Raw genomic sequence first — 22,506 nt, 5'->3', positions numbered from 1 at the left:
AGCTTTATTTCTGTGTTTGTTCTCCCTACTTGGACACCAAAGAGGAGTCCCATACAACGCTTCCCATGTGAGTTATTAGATAGCCTAGAAGAATATGAAACGAGTCAGGTATTTGTGCAATACTTTCTATGCCCTGCCATCTGTAAACACTTGATACCACTCCTGTGAACACGATGTACCTGTAAAATGGGCTGAGCAGAATTACTCCTGTCACCATTAACTGTGTTCCACTATTCTGTAGCAACATTTGTTATATAGCTCCCATAACAGGATGCCATTCTTCATTATAGATGAGCTGTAGGTGGTACACTTAAAGGTCCACCACAGCATGATCATGAGTACTGCAGTCTTGGTACTTTGAATTACACCAATTTCTAACAGAGTAATCTGTATGTTGAAACTTAATCCTGAAAGGAGGTTCTTTAAAACGCATAGGAACATGCCAAGCACAGAAACCAACTTTACCATTATAACCCATTATGGGGGGATCTAGCATCTTTTCCTCAAATGTCCCAAGGAGATCCTAACGGAATTTTTCTCAGAGGCTTTCATTTTTCTTCGCCTACCACACTGTGACTATTTGCCTATCTCTGGCCCCAATTATAATCCAAAGAATTGTACCAAGTACTGTAAAATCTCACTGACCAAGTATCTTTCCACAATAGATATTTCCAGCATGCCAAGGTAGCTTCATGTTCTGCAGCATTTGCAAACTAATCATAGATTATGCAAGTGTAAATCAAGAAGTAACTCGTGAGGCACTAGCAGTGTTAAAGCAGTGATGGAGAGCACCAGAAGAGCACACCAAAAGCCAGGGCAGGTAGGGGGGAGTAATGAGGCAGCCATCAGGTAGGATGACTGTCTTCTCCACACAGACTCTTCTTACCAGATGGCCTGCGATGATTGCTGCTAATTACACAAAGCAAGAAGGGTTACAAGGTAGTGTCACGAAGTTTTGCTTCAGTAGACCTCAAACTGGAAGAGTGGAGGATGCTGAGAAGCTTTCAGGAAGGACAGATGCAAAACTTTCACTGCAGAATAGCTGTGTGATGCAAATCACAGTAATTCTAAGAGTAAGCAGGTGCAAGCCCCAGATTTCACTAAGAAACACAGCTTTCATCTGTTTTCACAATTCTAATCTGTATCAACACCTCAGCTACCTTAACACACACACACACACCATGAAAGCCATCTGCCGAGAGCAGGTCCCCAGGCCCGTTAAAGACCAGAGGACTGGAGGAAAGGCAGAGCCCCAACACCAGGCCCTTCCACAAACCTCGGTGGTGAGAAGGTACCTGAGGGAAAGCTGAATGATGGTGTTCAATCGATCAGGGACCGAGCCCCCAGAGCGGTGGGGGAAACTGAGGCACTGCCAGTGGCAGCCCTCTTGGTGCCCACACCACCAGGGGCACCCGAAAGGCCGCCTCATGCACCGGGCAGCTTCATGCACCGGGCAGCTTCATGCACCGGCACTGCGGGGTGCAGGCAAGGAGTGGGAGGCAGCTGGGGTGGGCAGCTGCCTGCCCCGCCGCATCGCGGCTCCCCTCAGGCAGCACCTAGGGGGTTAAAATAGCCGTGGTCTTCACCTGTGTGGGTGTTCCCTTCCCTCAAGCCCCAGGTCAGGCTGGGCTCGGTGTCCGCCGCGACCCCACTCTTTTCTCGGCACGTCTCTTCCTGCACAGCCCCTGGGGGCACTTACCCAGCAGCGCACAAACCGGGGGGAGAAGTGCGAGGCGAAGCAGGAGCAGGACGGGAGCCATCGCCGCGGCTCCGCCGGTGGCGCCCCGCCGCTGAGAGGAGCGGGCTTCCCGCGGGCAGGTCCTCCGCACTTGTGAAGGGCTGGTGGATCAGGGGAAAGCGCTGGACTCGAAATGATAAGGAAATATCCTGTCACATGGGGCGTTTTGAAATAACAGGAATTCGCTGTTCAAACTTTGCTTTCCTAAGCTGATTTTTTTTTCCTTCCCCACCACCAGCGGAGGGAAGAGCCTTCTTCCAGGCACACGCAGGTGATAAAGTGGTGATAGCTGAGAGGAGGGCTGTTGGTTGGTTTTTTTCCTTGTTGTTGTGGTAGTTCCTTTTTTTTTTTTATCCCCTCCGAGGCCCCGTCAGCTTGCACGTGGGTCAGTGGTTTGTTTTCTGAGAAAATCAGCCAAACCCGCGCCGGGGGAGCGGGACATCCCCCTCCTTTCTTTCCGAGGTGATCTCAAACAAAACCTCGCCGGAACGACCGGGTTTCTCCCGGGAGCGGGGACTGCAGAAGTGGCAGAGACCCGGTTTTGCGAAGCCGGGGTTTGGGCTGCGCCCCCTCCCCGCCGCCCATCCCTCCTCCCCCGCGGGCCAGCAGGTTGCTCCCGGGGCTCGGGGGCCGCAAGGAAGAGCCGGGAGGGACGCAGGGGCTGGAGAACTCTGAGGCGTTTTCAGAGAGCCAATAAATGAAATTCGACAGATTTGTTTGTCGTTCTGACTGGAGTGGCTGTGTTTGCTGTTAACAGAATTTGAATCTTGCTCGGGAACGAGAATGTGGGGAAAACAGAACTTTGCCGCTAGCTGGGTTTTCACAGGCTGAAGCACCTACATGCAGTGCGACAATCTTTCTGAAAAGGTGCCTTTACTGTACCATCCGCCTTGGGGGTTTTATGGCTTCTTGCTGTGCTGGGTAGGAGGCCCACTTCTGGGATCCCTGTGCTTTTTTATTATTATTTTATTTTTTTCGGGGGGAGCAGCATGTTATTCCTTGGAGGCTGTTATCAATGTACCGTCTGAAGGGTCCCAAATGGATTGCAATCAGCAATCTACTGCTGTTTTACCCACAGAGGCTCTTGTATCATATGGGACTTACTGAGCACTGTGACACACCATAGATGAATTTGCGAAGCATGAAACCTGCCGTGTGTATGAAGTGTGTTGTACAGCAGCTCTCCTTGTACTGTCATTCTCTCAGAAATTTCTGGTAAGCATTGCAAATCTTCAAAAGCCTCCTTGCTGGAAGTTCTGGGTGGAAAAGTAGAGCACATCCAGGAAAACACTAATGTGAGCTTAGTATGGAAGGAGACAGGGCAAGGTCAGAAGGTACTTTGACAATATTATTAGAGGAGAAGAAACAGTGAAGTCCAAGCTCATTTGGAGTCAATGATGAAACTCCCGTTAACATCAGAAGGGATTCCAGTCAGGCGCTTTAGCAGTGCTGGACCCTCCTGTGGACTACGTGCAGGGAGTGAAGAGGAAATGCTCCACAATATCTCCTGACATCTGTGGACCCGTTGAAAGGTCAGGAACAGCCTGGCCCAGGGACAGGAGGTGGGAAGTATTTCAGCCATAATCAGCAATGTTCTGTGTTGTTATGTTGATGAATTCACATCTGGGAAATTGAATCTGTTGCTGCAGTATATGACAGATATTTATTATTTGCTAACTACTTGCAACGTCCTTTATGCTGAACAACTAAAAGATCCGAATGCTTGCACTGAGATTATTGCTAACTCAAATAATCACAGTACAGTTCAGAATTCCTCCATATTCCAGCACTAACACCTTCAAAATATTCAGGCATTCAATAAATTTGTAAAAAGTGGGTTTAGAGGTAGAAGAAAAAATATTTTTCCAAGACACCTTAATTTTGTTTACATATTTCTTTCACTAGCAGTTAGCAACACCTGGAAGCCCAGGAAAGCATCTAGTGCTAGAAGGAGTAAGTCAGAAGATGGAAAATAATGCTGCTGCCCCAGCAGAATACTGTTACTTGTAAGACTGTCACTGAAAGTTTGGGGATTTGTGGTGTTCTTTTGGCCCAAGATAAAAAGAGAAGGGAAACACTGTGTGAAGTTCAGTTTCAGTGGAGGAAAGTATAACTGCCACAAAACTCTTTAAATTAAACCTAGGTGATTCAAACAGCAAAGGGGGCTGCACATAAAGTAAGTGCACGTGTGACACAAATAGGCAGAAAAATGAAAGTAAATAGATGAGTAGTTATACCTGTTCAGCAGTCAGTGACTATACCAGGAATGAGTTATACCCTGAAGTGACAGAAGGAACTGTATTAGGCCATTCTTGGAGATTCTCAAAACTGAACTGGACAAGGAGCTGAGCAACCTGATCTAAATTTCAAGTTAGCCCTGCTTTGGGGTGGCAGTCATACTACATGGTGACTTCCAGAGGTCCCTTAAAACCAAAAAGAGACATCAGAAATACATACTTCCAAGACAAGTATTCCAGCCTTTCTTGGGATATATGCCTCACCAAATTAGCTCCCTTTCTGATCTGAAAACTGTCTTTTTCTCATTTTCCCTTGCACACAGGGGAGAAACTGCCATTTCAAAGCCATCTTGACTGTGGGGGGTAGGTGTGTGTATATATATATATATACCCCCTTTCTAAAGCAGCACAGGTCTAGGTGAGTTTATTCATATAGCCTCCATGTCCCATCTGCAGCATACTCCTCAACAGCCATGTCTGATTCTGGCTTGCTCCTTGAGAATCATCACATAAATACATGAATTGTGCATTCTGATCTGACATAGTCCAAGGGAAAGATTGTCTCTCTTTTGAGACAAAAGGATTCAGCAGTCTCAGGCTACAGTGATTTCTAGGCAAATAGTTACCACAAGTCCCATTTGCTAAATAACATGATGGGACACATGCCCTAGATAGACATATGTTTTCATCTCTCTCTGTGGATAGCAAGCCAGCTGCCATTTACATTTGGAACAGAAAGGCCTAAATTCCTCTGAAACAGGTCAGACGCTCTCTACTTCTGACACATCCAGTACTTGCAACTGGTGACTCTTCCAGGCAAAATACCCTGAAATCCTGAAATCACAGTAGCCCTTCACTTTGATAGTCAACAGGAAGATGTACATGAAATCGTATCCAGACCTGAAACATAATATGCCTAATTTGTTTGTGTTGAAGCAAAACAACTGGATTATTGTCTGTTCTTTCACATTTGCATCCAATATGTTTTTTGATGTTTCATCTGGGAACCTGTATCTCTCAGATGGCATTCAATAGTTTTTTACACATTTCTAATGTTTGCGTGGACATACATAATAAACACATACTCAAGAACAAAATGCACATCATTTGTGTCTTCACTATTATCACAATACATATACTACATTAAGAAGCTATATAAACAAGACATTGAGCAGGGAAAGAAATAGAAATTGGCAAAGTTAATATTCCTCTTTATGCAAATCAGATTCCTTTGAAATGTTACTCAAAATTTGATTTTGATATTTCTGATTTCTAAAAACAAAATACAATAAAATGTTTTAGGAAGGAGAATGATCAAGGTTTTAACATCTGTCACCACAGAACCTTTACCTAGTAAAAGTCCCTTGAGGATATTAATATCACATACAATATTCACTTTAAATTCAACTAATGCAAGCTTCTTTCTGGGCTTTAAACTTAAAAAATATTTAAAATTCCAACATTTTGCCTTTACTGCAAAGCAAGAATGTCATTGTTCCTTGCATATACTTTAATTGCTTCATAAATATACATGGCTATTGGGAATGTATGTATACTTTCATGTTTTCTAACATTTCAAGTTCAGTTTATGCTTGATCCACACTATGAAAATAAAGAGAAATGTCCATGCCCTTGCATTTCTGGTTGCTTACAGCTACAAATTAGTGTCACCTGCATAGTTAAAAGCCATGGCAAATACAGCCCAAAGTTTTCAGATGCTCAGGCCAAGTAAAAAATTCTAAAAGGCTTCTGCTTTCTGTCATCATAGAAAAGTCTCAAGCGGTAAAGGAGAGAAGATCCATGGCTGTAGAACACCCAGTGTGCTTACAAAGATCCTGTCATGTGCCTTTTATCAGTTCTGATTTGATTTTTCCATGGTATTCTACTATGTCATGTTTCAGAAGCACAGCTAGGTATCGGATTGTGGAGTGAGAACTGTTTCATATAAAATACAGATAAGGAATCCTTACATATAAGGTGTTTACATCTTAAAATTAGCATACTATGTTAGGGGCTACTTGGCGAACACAGCCGAGACTTACTTTTAGTGAAAGGACTTTTCCTTAGCAAGCCACTAGTGTAGCATATACACGATTTTTTATCTCAAAACCAGAAACTTTGTAAGGTATGTATTTCAGAGAATAGCATGGAAAGCAGAAGTATTCTGTGTAGGGACAGGGAGGAATGTAGCCATAAACTAGGCCACTTTCTAGCCACACACCAAGAAAAAAACACCTAGTTTCAACAGAGTCCAAAGATACCAAAGATTTTTGTATTGAAGGATTTCTTCCATGGGCATCATGAAGCCTTCCAGCATTAAGACACTGATGTTTGGAAGTTCTGCAGTGGAAGAGGCTGATGACTTTCCCCTAGCTTAATTCTTCTTGAACGCTTGATATCCCAACCTACTTGTGAGATACCAGGTTGTAAATGCTTTCTCTCACAGTGCTTGCACAGCAGCAAGGGCTTTTCTGCTTCTCATGCTGCCCTGTCAGCGAGTTGGATGGGGGTCGGAAAGAAGCTGGGAGGGGACACAGCCAGGACAGCTGACCCCAACTGACCAAAGAGATATTCCACACTGCCTGATGTCATGCTCAGCAATAAAAGCTGGGGAAAGGAGGAGAAGGAAGGGGGGACATTTGGAGTTATGGGTTATGGCATCTGTCTTTCCAAGGCCCTGCTTCCCTTGGGAAGTAGCTGAACACCTGCCTACCAAGGGGAAGTAGTGGATGAATCCTTGTTTTGCTTTGCTTGTGCATGGAGCTTTTTGCTTTACCTATTTAACTGTCTTTATCTCAACCCACAAGTTTTCTCACTTTTAACCTTCCAGTTCTCTGCCCAGCCCACTACAGTGGAGTGAGTGAGCCACTGCATGAGGCTTAGCTGCTGGCTGGGGTTAAAACCACAACAGACACAGACTAAAACATTATTTAGGAGAATCATGTCAGGAATTTTACTATTTATACATTCTAATTAGTATAAAGAAGTCAGAGAATTTAGCTGTATTCAAACGGGAATCTTTCAGGAAGCCTTACAAGGAGTTAAAGTTAAGAGGGAAATCACAGAAAATGAACAGAAATCTTGAATTTTCTCTAAAAATTTTCCATGGCAGACAAACTAAATGTAACTATCAAATTGAGGGAAAATTACAGCACTGTTGCACATGAACTAAAAAAGCCAAGACACAAACCTATGGATGCTGACCAACAGCCACCTGAGCTGATTTCAAATGTAGCTAAGGCTGAACCAGGCACCTTTCCTCCATACAGGAGCCAGTAGAAAGAAGCATTATCAAAACTTTTCGCACTTTTTCATCTCTTGTCTTGGTTTGCAAGGCTTAAGCTCATCCTGTTGACTTCTGCAAGCATGTAGAAATAAGACAGCTAATAGAAACAGTGAACAAAACAGTGCATAAGTAAGATCCAGTTCAATACTGGTTTTACAATACTATTATCTCAAAAAGAATTTGGCCACTGGTGAGAAAAAAAGAAAAGAAGAAAAAGAAGTAAAGCACTGCCAAGAAAGTAGATTCATTTTTCTGTAATTACTTTAAATCCCACAAAAAAATCTCCTCTAAATCCCCAAATGTGTTCAGCCAACCTACACAACTCCTAAGACAGCAGTGCAATCATCCTAACCTCCCTTTGCTGTCAGTGGAAAGAAAGAGGAGCAATTTGGATCTCATACCTAATCTGAGCCTGGGCCTGCATTCCTGCACAGGATAAATACATCATTGTGCTGAGTGGAGTAATAGAATAAATATTAAATCTGAATAACCATTTTGTTTTTCTTAAGGCAACACCTCAAGCCCTACATGCTTTTTTTTTAAAAAAAAACCACTTTTTAAGCTACCTTTTTTAACTTCCAGTTGGGCAACATAAAGCAAATGGGATTCACTTCTCTATCGTCTGTCTACAACCCATGGCAGGTATTTGTTGTACAGGATGAGAATAGCTCACCACTGATTTGGGAGGTGAAGTACCTTAATTCACTCCCAGAACAGAATCTCTCAAACATGAAATCCACGCTACAAATTTTCTCCAGCCAGGAGGCAGAAAGGGAATGCCACTGGAGTAAGCATTGGTCGCTCTTCACAGTCAATATACTCAGTTTTCTCTCCCATTCTGTAATTATAAAGCACTCCTGTGTGGTAACTGTGGGAATTTTGTTTCAATTACAGCGCTCTCCATGGCGAAGAGCTGTACACAACCAGAGCAGTGGGACCCACGGCGCTGTTATCTGCACAAGAGACAGTTATAAAGCTCTGGGCTGCCATTTCTCATTTATCTAGGTGCCATGAGTCTTGTGATAAGACTACTTCTCAATTAATAAAATTAATACATATCTTAAATCCCTCACATAACTTTGCAAGTACACCAGTGGTCTCTGAGTTTTCTTCATGCATAATAATATCTAACTATGTGGATATTATTGCAGAGTCAATGCTCAGCAAAACTTGGAACTCAGTGGAAGCTTAGCAGAACACACCTTGAAATTAATGTAACACCATAACATGCTGATAACAGTTAATACTTTGGAGCTGTACACTCAGTTCTAGTTATTTATCATGGTTAAAAAGAGACACAGCAGAAATGTGGCAGTTCACAGATGAAGCAGTGTTTAATAAAGGATGAGGAGGTTTCCTTGCCAGGCAACAGTTTTTTTAGAAATGAAAGGCAAAAGTTGAGATATAATAGAGAAAGCAAAAGGGATAAATGGTACAGAGCTGGTTTGTCAGTCCTTTCTATTTGCCGTATCATGGTACAAGCACAAAAAAATCCAGTTTAAATCAAAACCAACAGTCTTCATATCTATTTTCACTATCAACTCAAAATATAACCATAGACATAAGCTGTCAAAGAGGTCCCTTGAAGAACTGTCATGCTTCAAGATAGGAATAAATCACTGGGAAACAGTATTTAAGAAGAAACAACTTCTGACCAGGCTATGGAATCGACAAGTAACTGTGAGAGAGTCTGGGTTGGTTTTGTTTGCAGAGAAGAGGGTTATTTTGAGGCGTGTGTGGGTTTTGTTTGCAGAGAAGAGGGCTATTTTGAGGTGTGCGTGTTTGCTTGTTTTAACTCTACTTCACATAATCTAATTTTGGATGAAATCACAGGTGACTCTCCTTAACCACAGATTTGATCCTGTCTCGCTGGAATAGGAATACTGTTGTATTGCTGTAAGTATGAAGAGGATACCCGAGAAATCTTTGTCATTCTTTTGGCAACTATTCTGTTGGGTAGTAGTTGAGCAACATTGCAATATTCTTATATTATTATAAATGAAATTCTACACCCATGATCAGTATACCAGTAAGTCTATGCCACCATGAATATTAATTCATGATGGTTACAGTAGTAAAGTACTGTAACACACACATGTGACAGAGCAGTTTTATTTGAAAAAAAAGGAAACAGGTTTCAGTGCGATTTCCCACGGCATTAAAAATTAGTTTTAAAAGGCACATATTTTTTGAAAAATTGATACTGTCCCTAATATCAGTCAGATTATTGTTAGAAAAGCTTAAATATATGCTAACCTCAAGTTTATGAAGTTTTACCCATGGTATAGGGTTTATCCATTGGCAGAATATTTGATTTTTGGAAGGAAATACACCTAATATCACTAAAGGCACAGAGAATTGCAGTTACATCTGTGATTTCAGTTCAAACTTCCTGTCTCATTCGATGAACTCCTTAAGCCTGTGCTGTCTGGAGTTTTTTTCATGACTTTTGCAGAATTTAAAAATCTTTTTTCATCAGAAAATGAACTCAGTAAAACTGAAGTATCATGAAGTATCATATAAATTAAACAGTCACTGAGTACATATTATTGCATTTTCAGTATAGTAGGGAGAAAATGAAATTTTAATTTGGCAGAACATTGTTACATTTTATTCTAATTTCAACCACAAGATTTTTCTTTTGATAATGTTTCCTGCAGAACAGAATAGAACTTCCATTCCCCGGTTCTGTCTGTGCCAGAACAGACCAAGCATCCCTCCCAGAGATTGCCCTTTAGGCCAGCACCATGCTGCGATGGCCTGTGAGATGACCCTCTGCCCCACTACAGCTCGTCCTGTGTTTTGCTCATAAAGGTGCTACGTTCATCTCTTCTGAGAATGACCAAGATTGACAATGATGTTTTTATTTGACATTGTTTAGTCACTGAATAAGGCCATTTTGATTAGTCCAAAATTGTTTATGCATTCAGATGCAGTTCACCAAGTTTGTTTGAAAAGGAATCGTCATGCTGGATTCACAATACGGGATGACTCATTAGACCACAGCAGGGTGGATTAGATCTGGGCACGTGTACAGCGACGGATGCCTCCCACAGTAGATTTCAGATCTGTGCAGCACGTGTCCTGTCGCTGCAGCGTCACCCAGGAACATCGCCAGTCCTGATGAACACGGAGTTTTCCACAAAGCCCGTCTCAAGTACCTAATTTAGTGATCCTGTAAATGTGTCACTTTATTCCTACTCTTACTTCCTTACCGCTGAAATGAGGTAGTTACTACTTGCCTCAACTTACTAGAGGAGAAAATATAGTGACGTGTATAGGGAGTACTGAATATAGTGACATTTATGAGCCAAAAAGTGACTGAGACAGTCTCTAAGCTATTCTACCCTCCAGCCTATTGCCTATGAAAAAAAAGCTGTGAAACGATTTTGTAGATCATGGTCTGAAGAGGTATGCGTGAAGGAGGATGACCTGCAAGACAGGGGTAGAGGGAGCAAGGCTGGTACTGTGTGTGTGGTGTGTGGGAGTAGTTCTGATGGAGGGAGCAGACCTCTGATGGAGGGGCTGGGATAATGCTGAGTGCTGCTGTGAGAAAGCACATGGTGAAAGAGAAGGCTGGGACTGGTGTAAAAGATACCTTGGGGCTAAATCCTCACCTGGATCTCAGGAGGCTGCTAGAATTGCAGTAACGAGCCTTCTTACTTCTTCATTCTGCTCATCCATAGCTGAACTTCAGGGCAGTGCTGCTCCAAGAGATAAACACCTTACCTCCCCTCAATGCAGCGTCTCCTGCACTAGTTCTTACTGGGATAAGATAAAAAGAAGGCAGAAGTTTAAACTACTTGCTTCCTCTTACAAAGTTTTGATAACGTATGAGTGGTGAGTCTGTCTGCAAATCAAAATTTCTGGGAAATTCAACAGCCTTGCCTTGAATTTTGAGAAGTTTGGCAAGAGCTCCAAAGTTATTAAGAAATGCAGCAATATGCTGAACACGCAAACAGCACCAGCCTGCCCTGAAGAACCTGCCCTCTAAAACCAGCTGTGAACTAGTAGTGAAATGACAGACTGGCCAGAAGCATCCTAACGTAAGCTATCACTGCAGCTCTTCACTGAGCAGCATTTTCAGCAGAAATGCCCTGGCATGAAAAAGCAGAGAAACTGAATCACCTTTTTCTCTCCTACTGGGAAGTGTTATGAGGAGTCAGAAAATCTCACACCGCCTCAAAGCCAAGCTGTACCTGTTGTATACGTAAGGAAAACAGCCAATTTCACTGTTAACTTGTACAACTGGTTTCCTACTAAAAAAAAGATTTTAAAATGTTGAGATTTAAGTGAAATGCCTTGTACCACTCTGTAACAGACTCAACAGGCATTTCCCTCAGAATATTTATGAATATTGACTTTGTAAAATCTGAAAGGGAAGTAGTCCAGATTCCCGGGAGCTATGCCAAGAGATTTTTGAATCCAGGGAAACAGCACTCATGATGTGCAAACAGGGCTAGAATCCAGAGCTCCTGGAATTTAACCTCAGCTACCGGTTTTCTGTGTGTTCACAGAACGTGGTGCAGTCACTGTGCGCCTTGTTTTTCACCAGTTTAAGGCATGCTGATGTAGCATACTATGTAGGTCAATCAGTACTTATGATGACCACTCACAGGCAAGGTTGTAATGTTCCTCATGATAAAACTCGTTGGCAGAGAGAGCAATAAAGGACAATCATGAAAGCTTTCCTCAGAACAGCAGGGAGCCAAATTCCAACGTCGTTCTGAAAACCGTGTAGAAGACCAAAATGGTGGGCAACAGCACCCAGGCTGGGCCCTAGCTGAAAAACGTCCTACCCCACAAAATGATTCAGAGCACGGTACGGTACTATTTTCTGTGATCATTACATCCTTTATCTTGCACCAGCAGTGGGGATCAGCCCCCACGCATGTGGACATCGACAGCACTGTAGGACTGAGCAGCCTCATACACTCTCACTTTCTCTCTTACAAAATAGTCCTGTAACTCCCCCCATGGCCAAAAAGCAACGGTCCCGTCACTAGGAGAGCTTCAGCTCCTGTTCTTATACAGGTACAGGTTGTTTATAGGTGACTTGGACTCCAACTTTTCTAGGTATTTCCACAGACGGACAAGACATTCCTTAAGTAACTCAAAGTGAAAAACAAAACAAAACAAAATCCCCAAACAACACACCAGAAAGAACATCCAATAAAAGGTAAAAGGTGCCTAGAGGAAAGGCATAATAATCCCAAACCAGGCAGGATTTGGGATTAGTTTTTTGCCTTTCCTGGTGCCTTGGCTAGGGATCAGCAAGAGATCAGCCACAGTCATGGCTGGATTATTTCGATGCCTCATTTCAGTGGGAGTTAGGCATCAAAATGACTTTGAAGATGTGAAACCTAGCTGTTGGTTTAATCCTAAACGTGAAGTCTCAAAACTGATCAAATGCCAGTTAAATCGGAAAAATTAGAATGGGAACAATTACTCTGATGGGTTAAGAACAGTTCTGTGATAGGGTAGGTTTTTCCCTTTTTAGACCACTCTTTTTGTCAAGACCAACATCTTTTCTGTAATTTGCCATCTTTACCATTTCACAGAAGAAACTTCTTAATATTTCAGAGCACTTCTGTCATTTCAAACACTGTGAGAGTTCCTTAGCTAAAACATACTGATTTTTCATTAACTAGTAGTTGGCTGTGCTCTCTGCATTTAAACCCAGATTAGATTACCTCCACTAGGAACCCCAGAAATTAGATATCTGCAGCATTCAGTTCAGTACAAGAGTTCCAGATCCTCACAGCCTGTTTCTGAAGGTCCAACAGCAACTGTGCCATTTGTTATTTCAGCCAGTACAGCATGTAACTGCTCAGGCAAATGTATTGTGGCAGCCTGCCAAGCGATCCAGGCAGCAGTGACACAACAACTTCGTTCTCTCTCGTTTCATACTGACATTGTCATCTTATCTAAGTTTTCTGTAGAGCAACGGGTTTGAAATCATGAACAACTTAAAATATTTGTACTTTCTGGGAACTGCTTCCTTCTGCAGTATCAAATCATACCATTTGCTTTTTCTTCCTAAAATAAAAATACTCGCTTCAGCTCTATGCTGTATGGAGGGTTTGTACGGACTATTCTTCTCAGGAGTCCTGGCAGCTCTTCCTGCCTGTTATCTATGGCCAGAAGCGAGCTGATGTATCAGTTTTTACAGGAAACCAAATCAGCAAATGTCACACAGACAGCGAAGCAGGATATAGTAAACCATGCTCCATATATACATCCCATGCTTCCTTTAAGCTCTTAAAGCCAAGACCCGCGTGGCAAACAGCAGACGTAGGTATAGGGGGCAAAGCAAGCTGAAATGCTTCATAAATCATAAAAACTGATTTTCCCTACGAACTAGTCAGTGCAAATGTAAGCAATTGAAGATGAACACTGAAGTGCTCAGGATATCATGTGCCATAGAAGTCAGGATACTGTCCAAAAAGATTTGCCTATATATCCTTCATTTTTGTTTGTTTTAATTATTTTGCTAGGTGAAGTACTTAACTAATGCACCCAAAGCAGGAAACTTCTGTAAGCCTCTTGACATTACAGAACACACCATAATTCTGATTTCACTCAGAGCCCTGGCTTGCTTTACATCTTTTATAACACAGAGCTCACTTTTTACACAGACTGAAAATACTGCTTTGTTTACAGACAGTTGAGGTTTTCTATGGATGAATCCCCTCTATACAAAACATGCACGTCCTAGAAACAAAGTTGTATCACAGCAGACTCATATATTTGCACAGTCGCCTTCCTTCTTTGTCTTTCCCGATTGCATCATCCACCTCAAATACTAATTTGCTTTTTTCTTTCATTCTCTCCACAGCTCATGTTCTTGAGACCCTACCCCACATGTCATGCCCAATTCAAGTGAAGCCAACACTTGACAAATTTGGCAGTGAAGTACTAAGAAAAGAAATTTCATCACAGTCTCTTGCTTGTCATTGCAATTCCAAATTACAACATCACCCAGAAAGATTGACTAATATATTCCATGTTTTACCGCAAATACCTTCAATAGCCGCCCTTTCTGTTCTTTTCTGCAAGACGAGTACTAAAAGTAAAAAATAAAACAGGCCAAATACCTGTAGTGAGCTATGGAAAACAAGTCTGGTTTACCTGAGAAATTCAAACAAAATTAAGTATTTTGGGGTAATTATGAAAGGCTAGATCTCCAGTGAAGATCTGTTTCATAGCACAAAATACATTACAGTCTTGCAGTGGGAGTCACAGCCAAGAAAGATGAAAGAACTGGTGAAGCAAAGATGCCTATCCATGCAAGGCACATGATAGAAGTGACAACTTTATCAATCACAGCCTCCACCTATCAAAGAAGCTAAAGACCCTCGCTTACCCTTCCCAAATGAAACACGAACTCTTTAGGCTTGCACTGCTGATACTGATCTTATGCAGGACTGATTTTTATTTTTAAAATAAATTAATCCAAGATTACTGTGCCTCAAGTGGCCAAGACCATTTTTTCTTCCCAAGGGACAATTTAAAACTTTGTGCCCCCGACGGAAATAGACAAGAACTAGGAAATCTTGACATTGTGGTAAACTCAGTGCATAAGGTGGGCTTAAATATGTGATTAATATGTGGACAATGCTACAGCTGTCCTGGAGGATCCCAGGGCTTAGGAGGAAATCATGAAAAAGCGAGTTTTTGCAGACCTTGTTGATAAGAAAAATTCTAAAGCCTACAGGATTTACTGCTGTGGAACATACAGTAGGGCTGCTGATAAAAACCAGTCTGCTGTTAACAAACCAGGAGGTCATATTCCTTAATACATCAGTGGAATATTAAAAAAATAATAAATTGCATATCTAGGAGGTCAACAATATTTTTCCTGACTGCTGCCTACATGTGAAACTGTGTTGCAACTGCAGTAGGAAAGTTTTGCTATTAGTAAGGATACAGAAAATTAACTCCACAGGGCATCCACCAGCCAGCATCTAAGACCTTCCAGTCCCTTGTTTAGGACGAACAAGTGTGCAGTGCCACATTCAGCTTCCAAAACACTGATGTGAAGTCACGCCTCTGGTGTCACCGCTTTGCACACCACTAGCCCAGGATATGGAGGTCCCCGTGAGCACGGCTATTTGGATCTGGATATGCTGAAACACATCCAGGGAACTTGTGGTGTTTATCCTGCTTTTTATCAAAAATATGAACCGAAAGCAGTAATGGTCAGAGCTGCTTCTTATTTGGTTAAATCTCCGACGCAAAGGTCTGCCAGAAAAAGAGAGAGGAGTTCCAAGGACTGAATACAGTCAGCATCAGATAGGTAAGGCAAGAGGCTATAAGAGGCTAAACTGACATTATTCTACAAAATTCCTATAGATAATGGGGACGTTATCAATGTCCAGACACTTTCAGATTCAGCGCATGCTCAAACTGTTTAAACAAAACTATTCCCTTTGAACTTGGAGGAGAGAGAACTGCAAAGTACCCATTAGTGTTCCGAAGCATTTTTAAAAACAAACTGAGTAAAGAAAACAGCCAGAAACAAGTCAAGTGATCATAAACTGCAACGATGGCAACAAGATTCCTGGCAGACCACAGGTGGATTTTGCAGCAAATCTTCAATAGTGAACTGTCATTTCCAAATACTGAGGTGAGCTGTGCATCACACACCCGGCTGCAGCCTGAAAGGTGTGCTGGGAACTGAGACCAGCACAGCTGAGGATTGTTAGGATAAAAATGAAAGGAAAATGCAGACATAGGAAGGAGTAGGAGGTAAGACAGAAAATAGGAGGAAAATGTCAAGATCACCATGTTTTTGTGTGCAACAGAGTTATCGATTGATTTGAAGAGCCAATACAAATGGTAGAGCGAAAAGACTCACTTTTCCCAACTAATACGAAAAAGTAACAAAAAAAGGTTGCTGAAAGAGGCTTGTTAAATAGAGTATTTTGAAGAGCAGCATGGACACTCCCAACATGATTGCAAATGTCCTGCACTTGGAGGCAACTCCCAGCTAAAAGAGAATCTGATTTGTAAAATAGAGTCAGAAATGGGTCCATGTAAACTCTGTTTTAAAAAAATAAAACATTAAAATTACCCAAAATAATAGAAAAATATGAGGAGGAAACAGATTAATAACATAAATACCATGATAAAAATACAGAAACATACTGGATTATGCTTAAGTGGAAATTCTTACAAGGTCTATTACAAATTCCACTTCTTAATAAGGCTGGCTAATTAGGCAGACAGACATTTCCGTCAGAATATTGTGTTCAGCACAGTACAACACTTCAAAAACAATTACTTCCAAAGGAAAGCATTTACTTTTAAGCACTTACATCTGTTCTACTTACTCTACTTAAATGGTACAATTAAATAATTGGAATAGCATTTATTTTCAAAGATGAGGCCAGGACAGTCAAAGAGGATAGTCCCAGCAGCACTGACAGCCTGACTTGTTCTTGGAAAAGTTTAGTCTTCATCTACCTGTGTGGTAAAAATTGCCGCCATTAAGAAATGTTTAAAAAGTTACCATTTCTAGCAACTTGGAATTTGTGTGCTCATATTAATGCACTGTAGAATTAAGAAAGTACTTTATGTTCAAAACAATCCACGGTGTTCTGGAAGTACATCCCTGTTTGTCGGAAATTTAGAAACTTTTTTTTCCCCAGGAATTTGCAGAAACAGCCCATGTTCTTGAAGGACATGCTTTCACTTTGGAAGATATAAATGAACACCTGAAAAATCCAGACACAAACTTTGATAAATGCAGGGCTGGAATAGACTACTCTTACACTATTAACTCCTACATTCCCCGCCTCCTCCCCCATCCATCCATCATACGAAGTCCTTAGTGACAAACCAGAGTTCAAAGAATGTACAGTCTCTAGCAGAGACAAACGAGACTGCAAAAGCCGTTAAGTGCATGATCTAGTTGGAATGAAAGCTGCAATCATCTCTGGGGTTCTATAAGCATCATTAAATTCTTGAAAGCAACACACAATGTATAGTGAACCACCCATAAAAGTTTACAATGGACTTGCCACGCATACTAAAGTAATTGCCTTTCTGAATCCTGTAATGGATAAAAATAGCAAATAGGATGCAACTATCAGCTTGTATCATTAAAATGTTCTGAACTAAACCCCGGTCCGCAAGGACAGAGGTGCCCTTTTCCTGGCTCGAAACCTGGACAATTCTCTTGTGAAACTGTACTACTGATGAACAAAAAATAAAATGAATCAGAAAAATGGTGATTCAAAGTTAATAACAAGGTGCTATGTGAAGAATATGCTGTAGGCTAAAGTGGCATTACAGAGACCTGAAAAATAAAAAGCCCAAATACAGCAGTTGTGTGACTCAGCTGGTGAGGAGGGAGAGAATGAACTTCAGAGGTTAAAGAGCAGAACTGTCTGCACTTCAGAAAACAATTTAAAGGCTCCACAAAATACCTGTATTATTGTGGAAGGAAGATTTGCAGCATAGAAATGTCCAAATATAGAAATGTATATACATATATAATTAATTAAATTTATTGTTTACTAACCATTAGTATTTGCAGGCATGCTTACTGTGAGGATCAAGTATGAGAAAGCATATGAAACGAGGAGATAACCATTAGGAAACCTACAGTATATGGAACTGGTTGAATATACATCTACAGGAGAGCTGGGATTTGGATTCTTTACATTGCTGCTGCTGAGCTCCAGGGTCCCGCTGACTGCTGCTCAGCTCCCTGCTGGTTACAGATACACAGTTAATTGCTTGCTACCTACTATCTGTCCTGAATAAAGAAACCAAAGCAACAAACCTGGTGTCAGTTCGAGCTTCATGGATAGACAAATTCAAGGGAGTTTAGTTCTTGCAAAAAGCAAAATTAGGAATTGGTTTGAGCAACCAAGGCAAATCGCTGCACCCTGAAACCCTGGGAGGAACAGCTAACATTTACAGGAAGCCTTGATTATCCGGAAGGTAAGAGGTGCTCCAGAGTAGAAAGCATGTCTGTTTTGAAAGAGAACAAGCTTACTAAGATAAATTACCAAAGTAAAATTACAGCTAAGTAAGCAGGAGAAGTTTTAAAAGTTACTAATGCTGAATCCCACTTGAGTGTCATTATCCACACAATCAGATAACATAAATAATGATTCCACAGAAGATGCAAGAAATTTGTCACAAAGTGACAATTTTGGACTTTGTTAAAGCAAAAGAATTCTTCACTATTTGTTTTTCCTCACCACACCTGGAGGAAACAGAGCCCTCTGAACAAACACACACCCCCAGCAAAAGTCTTTTGGACAACACCTATGGTTTCTCTGAAAACATCCATTTGAATGTTTCAGTAGCACATTTAGTGCGGTGGTTGGTACTGGCCCTGGGTTCTTACACAGTTCCAAAGAACCGTAACTTCTCTGTCCCTGGCTGAGCTGAGACTTCTATTGTTCTTACATGAACCACCATATTTTTATGTAAATGATCAAATCACCTATATTCCTCAGGCCACATGTTTGTTTCTTGCAGGATTTGCCTAAATGAACTCTGCCACAATTCTTCAGCCCCAGCTATAAGAGTACGTCACCAGAGGAACAAAGAAAAATCCTAATTTGGGGAAATTTTCACAAGTCTAAAAGACATTAAAACCAAGGGATCTGAATGTTCACACTCCTTTGTGAGGCACAGTAAATTGGGACAGTCTGACACACCGACTGCCAAAAGGAAGCACATCTGCATAATCCACAAATACCTGAGGATGCATGAGTCATCGGGCGAGCCATCGCAGCTCCTTAGAAATAGATTCCAGTGTGATTTCACCAGCAGGCAGGGCAGGTTTGTTTGCTTATTAGGAAATCAGGCTTAGAAAAGTGCTATAGAATACAGTGTATAAAATGAAGTGGCCCAGGCATGAATACATTGAAGGGTTCCATTTCTTACTAAGTTTGCTTCCTATAGCCAGAGATGGTACATAGGGACACGGACCAGTCCAATGAGTTTCTACTACTGAACAGTGTCACACCAGTGGCAGGCTTCACCAACCACACATGTTCCTGCTGGATTCACCACCTCTGTGAGGAGGGTCCAAAGCACAATTGCAAAGGCAGTACACATCACCCATCTTGGGAACACGGGGCATAAACACCAGCCTGCACTGATCTTAGAAATCAAGGGTGCATGCATGGGAACAGGCTGCCCAGGGAGGTGGTGTTATCACCATACCTGGAAGTGTTAAAAAAACCCCTCACATGTAGATGTGGTGCTTAAGGGACATGGTTTAGTGGCGGACTTTGGCACAACTGACTGGGTTAAGGGCTGACTTGATGATCTTAAAGTTCTTCTCCAACATAAATGATTCTATGACTCAAAACTCATGTTTAACAGGGTTAAGCAAAATCAAAGCAAAATAGGAGGTGCTACAATCACTACATTCCTTGTATTTTATACCAGCTCAAGAGATTGTACTCTAAAGATGCTCTCAACCTGCAACTGGAAATACATATATTTGCCTTCCCCCACCCCGCCCCCAATATTGCATGTTGTGCATGTAATACTCTCGGCACTGATACGAATTTTAAGTGCAAATCAGCCTTAATCAGTTTCTCCACAGGTGCTCTCACAATGTCTTATTTCTCATTTCCTGCTTAAAACACAGATCACAATCAGTATCGATCGGAATGGTCTTGTCTTAAAATAATCCAGATAATTTAAATTTACAAACATTGTGATCCTGCAGAATAGCATAAGATTTTGAAAAGCAGCTGCAATAGTAAGACAATGCATTAAGGTCACCTTCGTCATGCAACATGAAGTGACTGCTATGAAGAGAGATTACATATGAACCAGTTCATTGAACTTTAAGTTAAGATAGTTGGTTTGATCCCCTTAAACACACTGATGCTTATTTTTCACCTGTTGCCAAGATTCATGGCAGCAGATTTTACAGTAAGTTTTAAACACTATGGAACAAACTCTCAAACTGTATTTACATCATAGGCACCTCAACAGAACACACTCTGCCCAACAGAGAGGGAAGTAAAGAAAACTCAGTATTAATTCCCTGTCCCAAATCAGAGATGTTTCATTTCTACACTATCTGTAGGAGTTTCAATTCTGTCAACTCAATTGATATTCTCTTGAAACATAGAAATTATACTTAAATAACACACAGCCCACATAATCACTTATCCTACAGGTGTTTGGTTCATGTTTTTAGGAAGAGACTCTAAGAACAGGCCAAACTGATCATCATCTGCCCACTGTTCCCCAAGTCCCATGGAGATCTCAGATGCTTACATTGGTTTAAGCAAGAAACCAATAAAGTTTGACATTGTTTTAAGAACACAGCATACATCTCTCAAGACTATCAAGTTTCAACTGTAACAGTATTTTAAGCAGTAATGTGGACTCAAGAACCAGGCTTTAGCCTGATCTTCAGCTCACATAGATCAAACCACCAAGTTTTATGCTACTTTGTGTTATTGTCAACATAAATGGAATTAACTGTCAAACAACTGTGTAAATTAACTGACAAGCTGCCAGTAGTATTTGCTTATTGATCTGTAAGCACATATATAATTACACTATACAGGTACAGTTTTCATTTGTTCTTTTCCACCCCTGTAAAATATTCATGCTGTATTTCTTACCAAAAGAAAGAGGACATGCAGCATACTTGAAATAAGATGTACAATCTTATGTATTACTTTGGTTTTAGCTGAAGGGAGTTAATGACAGATTAAAAATTTTAGAAGTACTAATCTATGTGTAAGCACCATACAAAAAAACAAAACAAAACAAAACACCAAAAAAACCCAACCCACAACCCAAACAAAAAAAAACCCTACCAGAACAACCACAACCCCACCTCTTCCCTACCTGCCTATTGCATCTCCAAGTCCTTCCAGCAAAAGAAGTCCTTTTCTGATTATTCTTCCATGAAATTTATAAATTGACTTTGCAGCGTAATGAACTAAATACTCCAACTTTAATATTTTGCATTCATACCAAAAACAATAAACAATTTTTACAAATAGTGTTATTTACTAAAACAATTCTTGTACAACAGTGCAGTATATCTAAATATATACATATGCCAACATCAAAGGGAGCATCAAAACAAACAAAACCAAAAATGCACTTCGCTACTGTGTACACTTTATTAAAACCAAAGCAGACTGCAGCAGGCTTCTTTTCTTTTTCATGACAAAGACAAAAATTATTTGGATTTCCAGAAGGACATGCAGGATAGAACAAAAACGCCTACCACCTTTTTGCCAAGGTAGCAGAATGAAAAGTGAACTTTAAATCTGCAATTTTACATAGTAGGAAATGGAATGCTCTTGAACACAAACATCCTTATTTAAGAAACAGGCTTCAAAAATGTACATAGTGTTTTTTACATATTGAAGCAAAAAAGTCCAAATGTCAAGGCCTTCCCATGTTTTATTTGTTGGATATGTGTCGGATAGTATACACATGAAGGTTAATACTCTTCATTGCAGCTGAAAATGAAAAAGGACTAGCTGTAGTGTAGAGTCGGTCAGCTTTACTAAGATTGAATAACAGAGTAAAAAATGATTCTGCCTGCTGTTAGCAACAGAGGTTTTTGTACTTTTACTTCGCCTTTTTCTTTAAAAAAATCTCCTCCCAGTTTTTAACTGGAAAACTTATGCTCCCATGTTCTTCAAAACAGATACATACATCTTCTCCAAAGGAATCTGCAGTTACGTAACCCAAAGTGCCATTGTAGCTGCTGTAATTAGAGATGTTCTTTTTCATTCTGTGAAATCCAGCAGACAAGGTGTTAAGACTTTTATATTTAACAACTGCACAGATATCTTTGAAATATGAGTGAAAAATAAGGTGATATTAGAGAATATACTAAAAAAGTTGGAGAATGAGGTATTAAGCAGTTCTCCAGTGTAAATCTGATGTTCCTGCCATCTAGATGAAATCAGAGAACTAGAATAGCAGCCTAGACTTGGTCAGCAAAATATGTACGCGCTACTAAAAGCAAATTTATCTCCTTTGTTGCATCTAAGCATTTGCAATCTGACAGATTTCTCTGAAGTTCTGGTTACTCAAATTCATTTCAGCTCCCTCTGCTTCAAAATTCACGAACAGTAGCTATACCATGAGGGCAATATGCTGTTCCACACCTGCCGAGAAGCATGCAGTAATTTGTATATTTTGTTCCTTTTTACTGCTGTTTGTATGTCCTTTGGCTGGTGACATTAAACACACATCTACATGGGTGCCAGTGACTAAACAGA

General features: G+C 40.9%; 1 protein-coding gene across 1 annotated transcript in view; it reads right to left on the bottom strand.

The window, feature by feature from the left end:
- Window positions 1–1,957, bottom strand: part of LOC121086922 (macrophage mannose receptor 1-like) — a 66,748-nt gene extending 64,791 nt beyond the window's left edge. Inside the window, exon 1 of the mRNA XM_040591376.1 lies at window positions 1,700–1,957. Within this exon, the coding sequence (XP_040447310.1) occupies window positions 1,700–1,760 (61 nt within the window). The 5' untranslated portion in view covers window positions 1,761–1,957. The remainder of the gene's footprint in view (window positions 1–1,699) is intronic.
- Between the last annotated feature and the right edge of the window lie 20,549 nt (window positions 1,958–22,506).

Source organism: Falco naumanni, chromosome 4 (assembly GCF_017639655.2).
Source record: "Falco naumanni isolate bFalNau1 chromosome 4, bFalNau1.pat, whole genome shotgun sequence".
Taxonomy (NCBI): domain Eukaryota; kingdom Metazoa; phylum Chordata; class Aves; order Falconiformes; family Falconidae; genus Falco; species Falco naumanni.
This window is presented reverse-complemented; position numbering and strand designations above follow the sequence as displayed.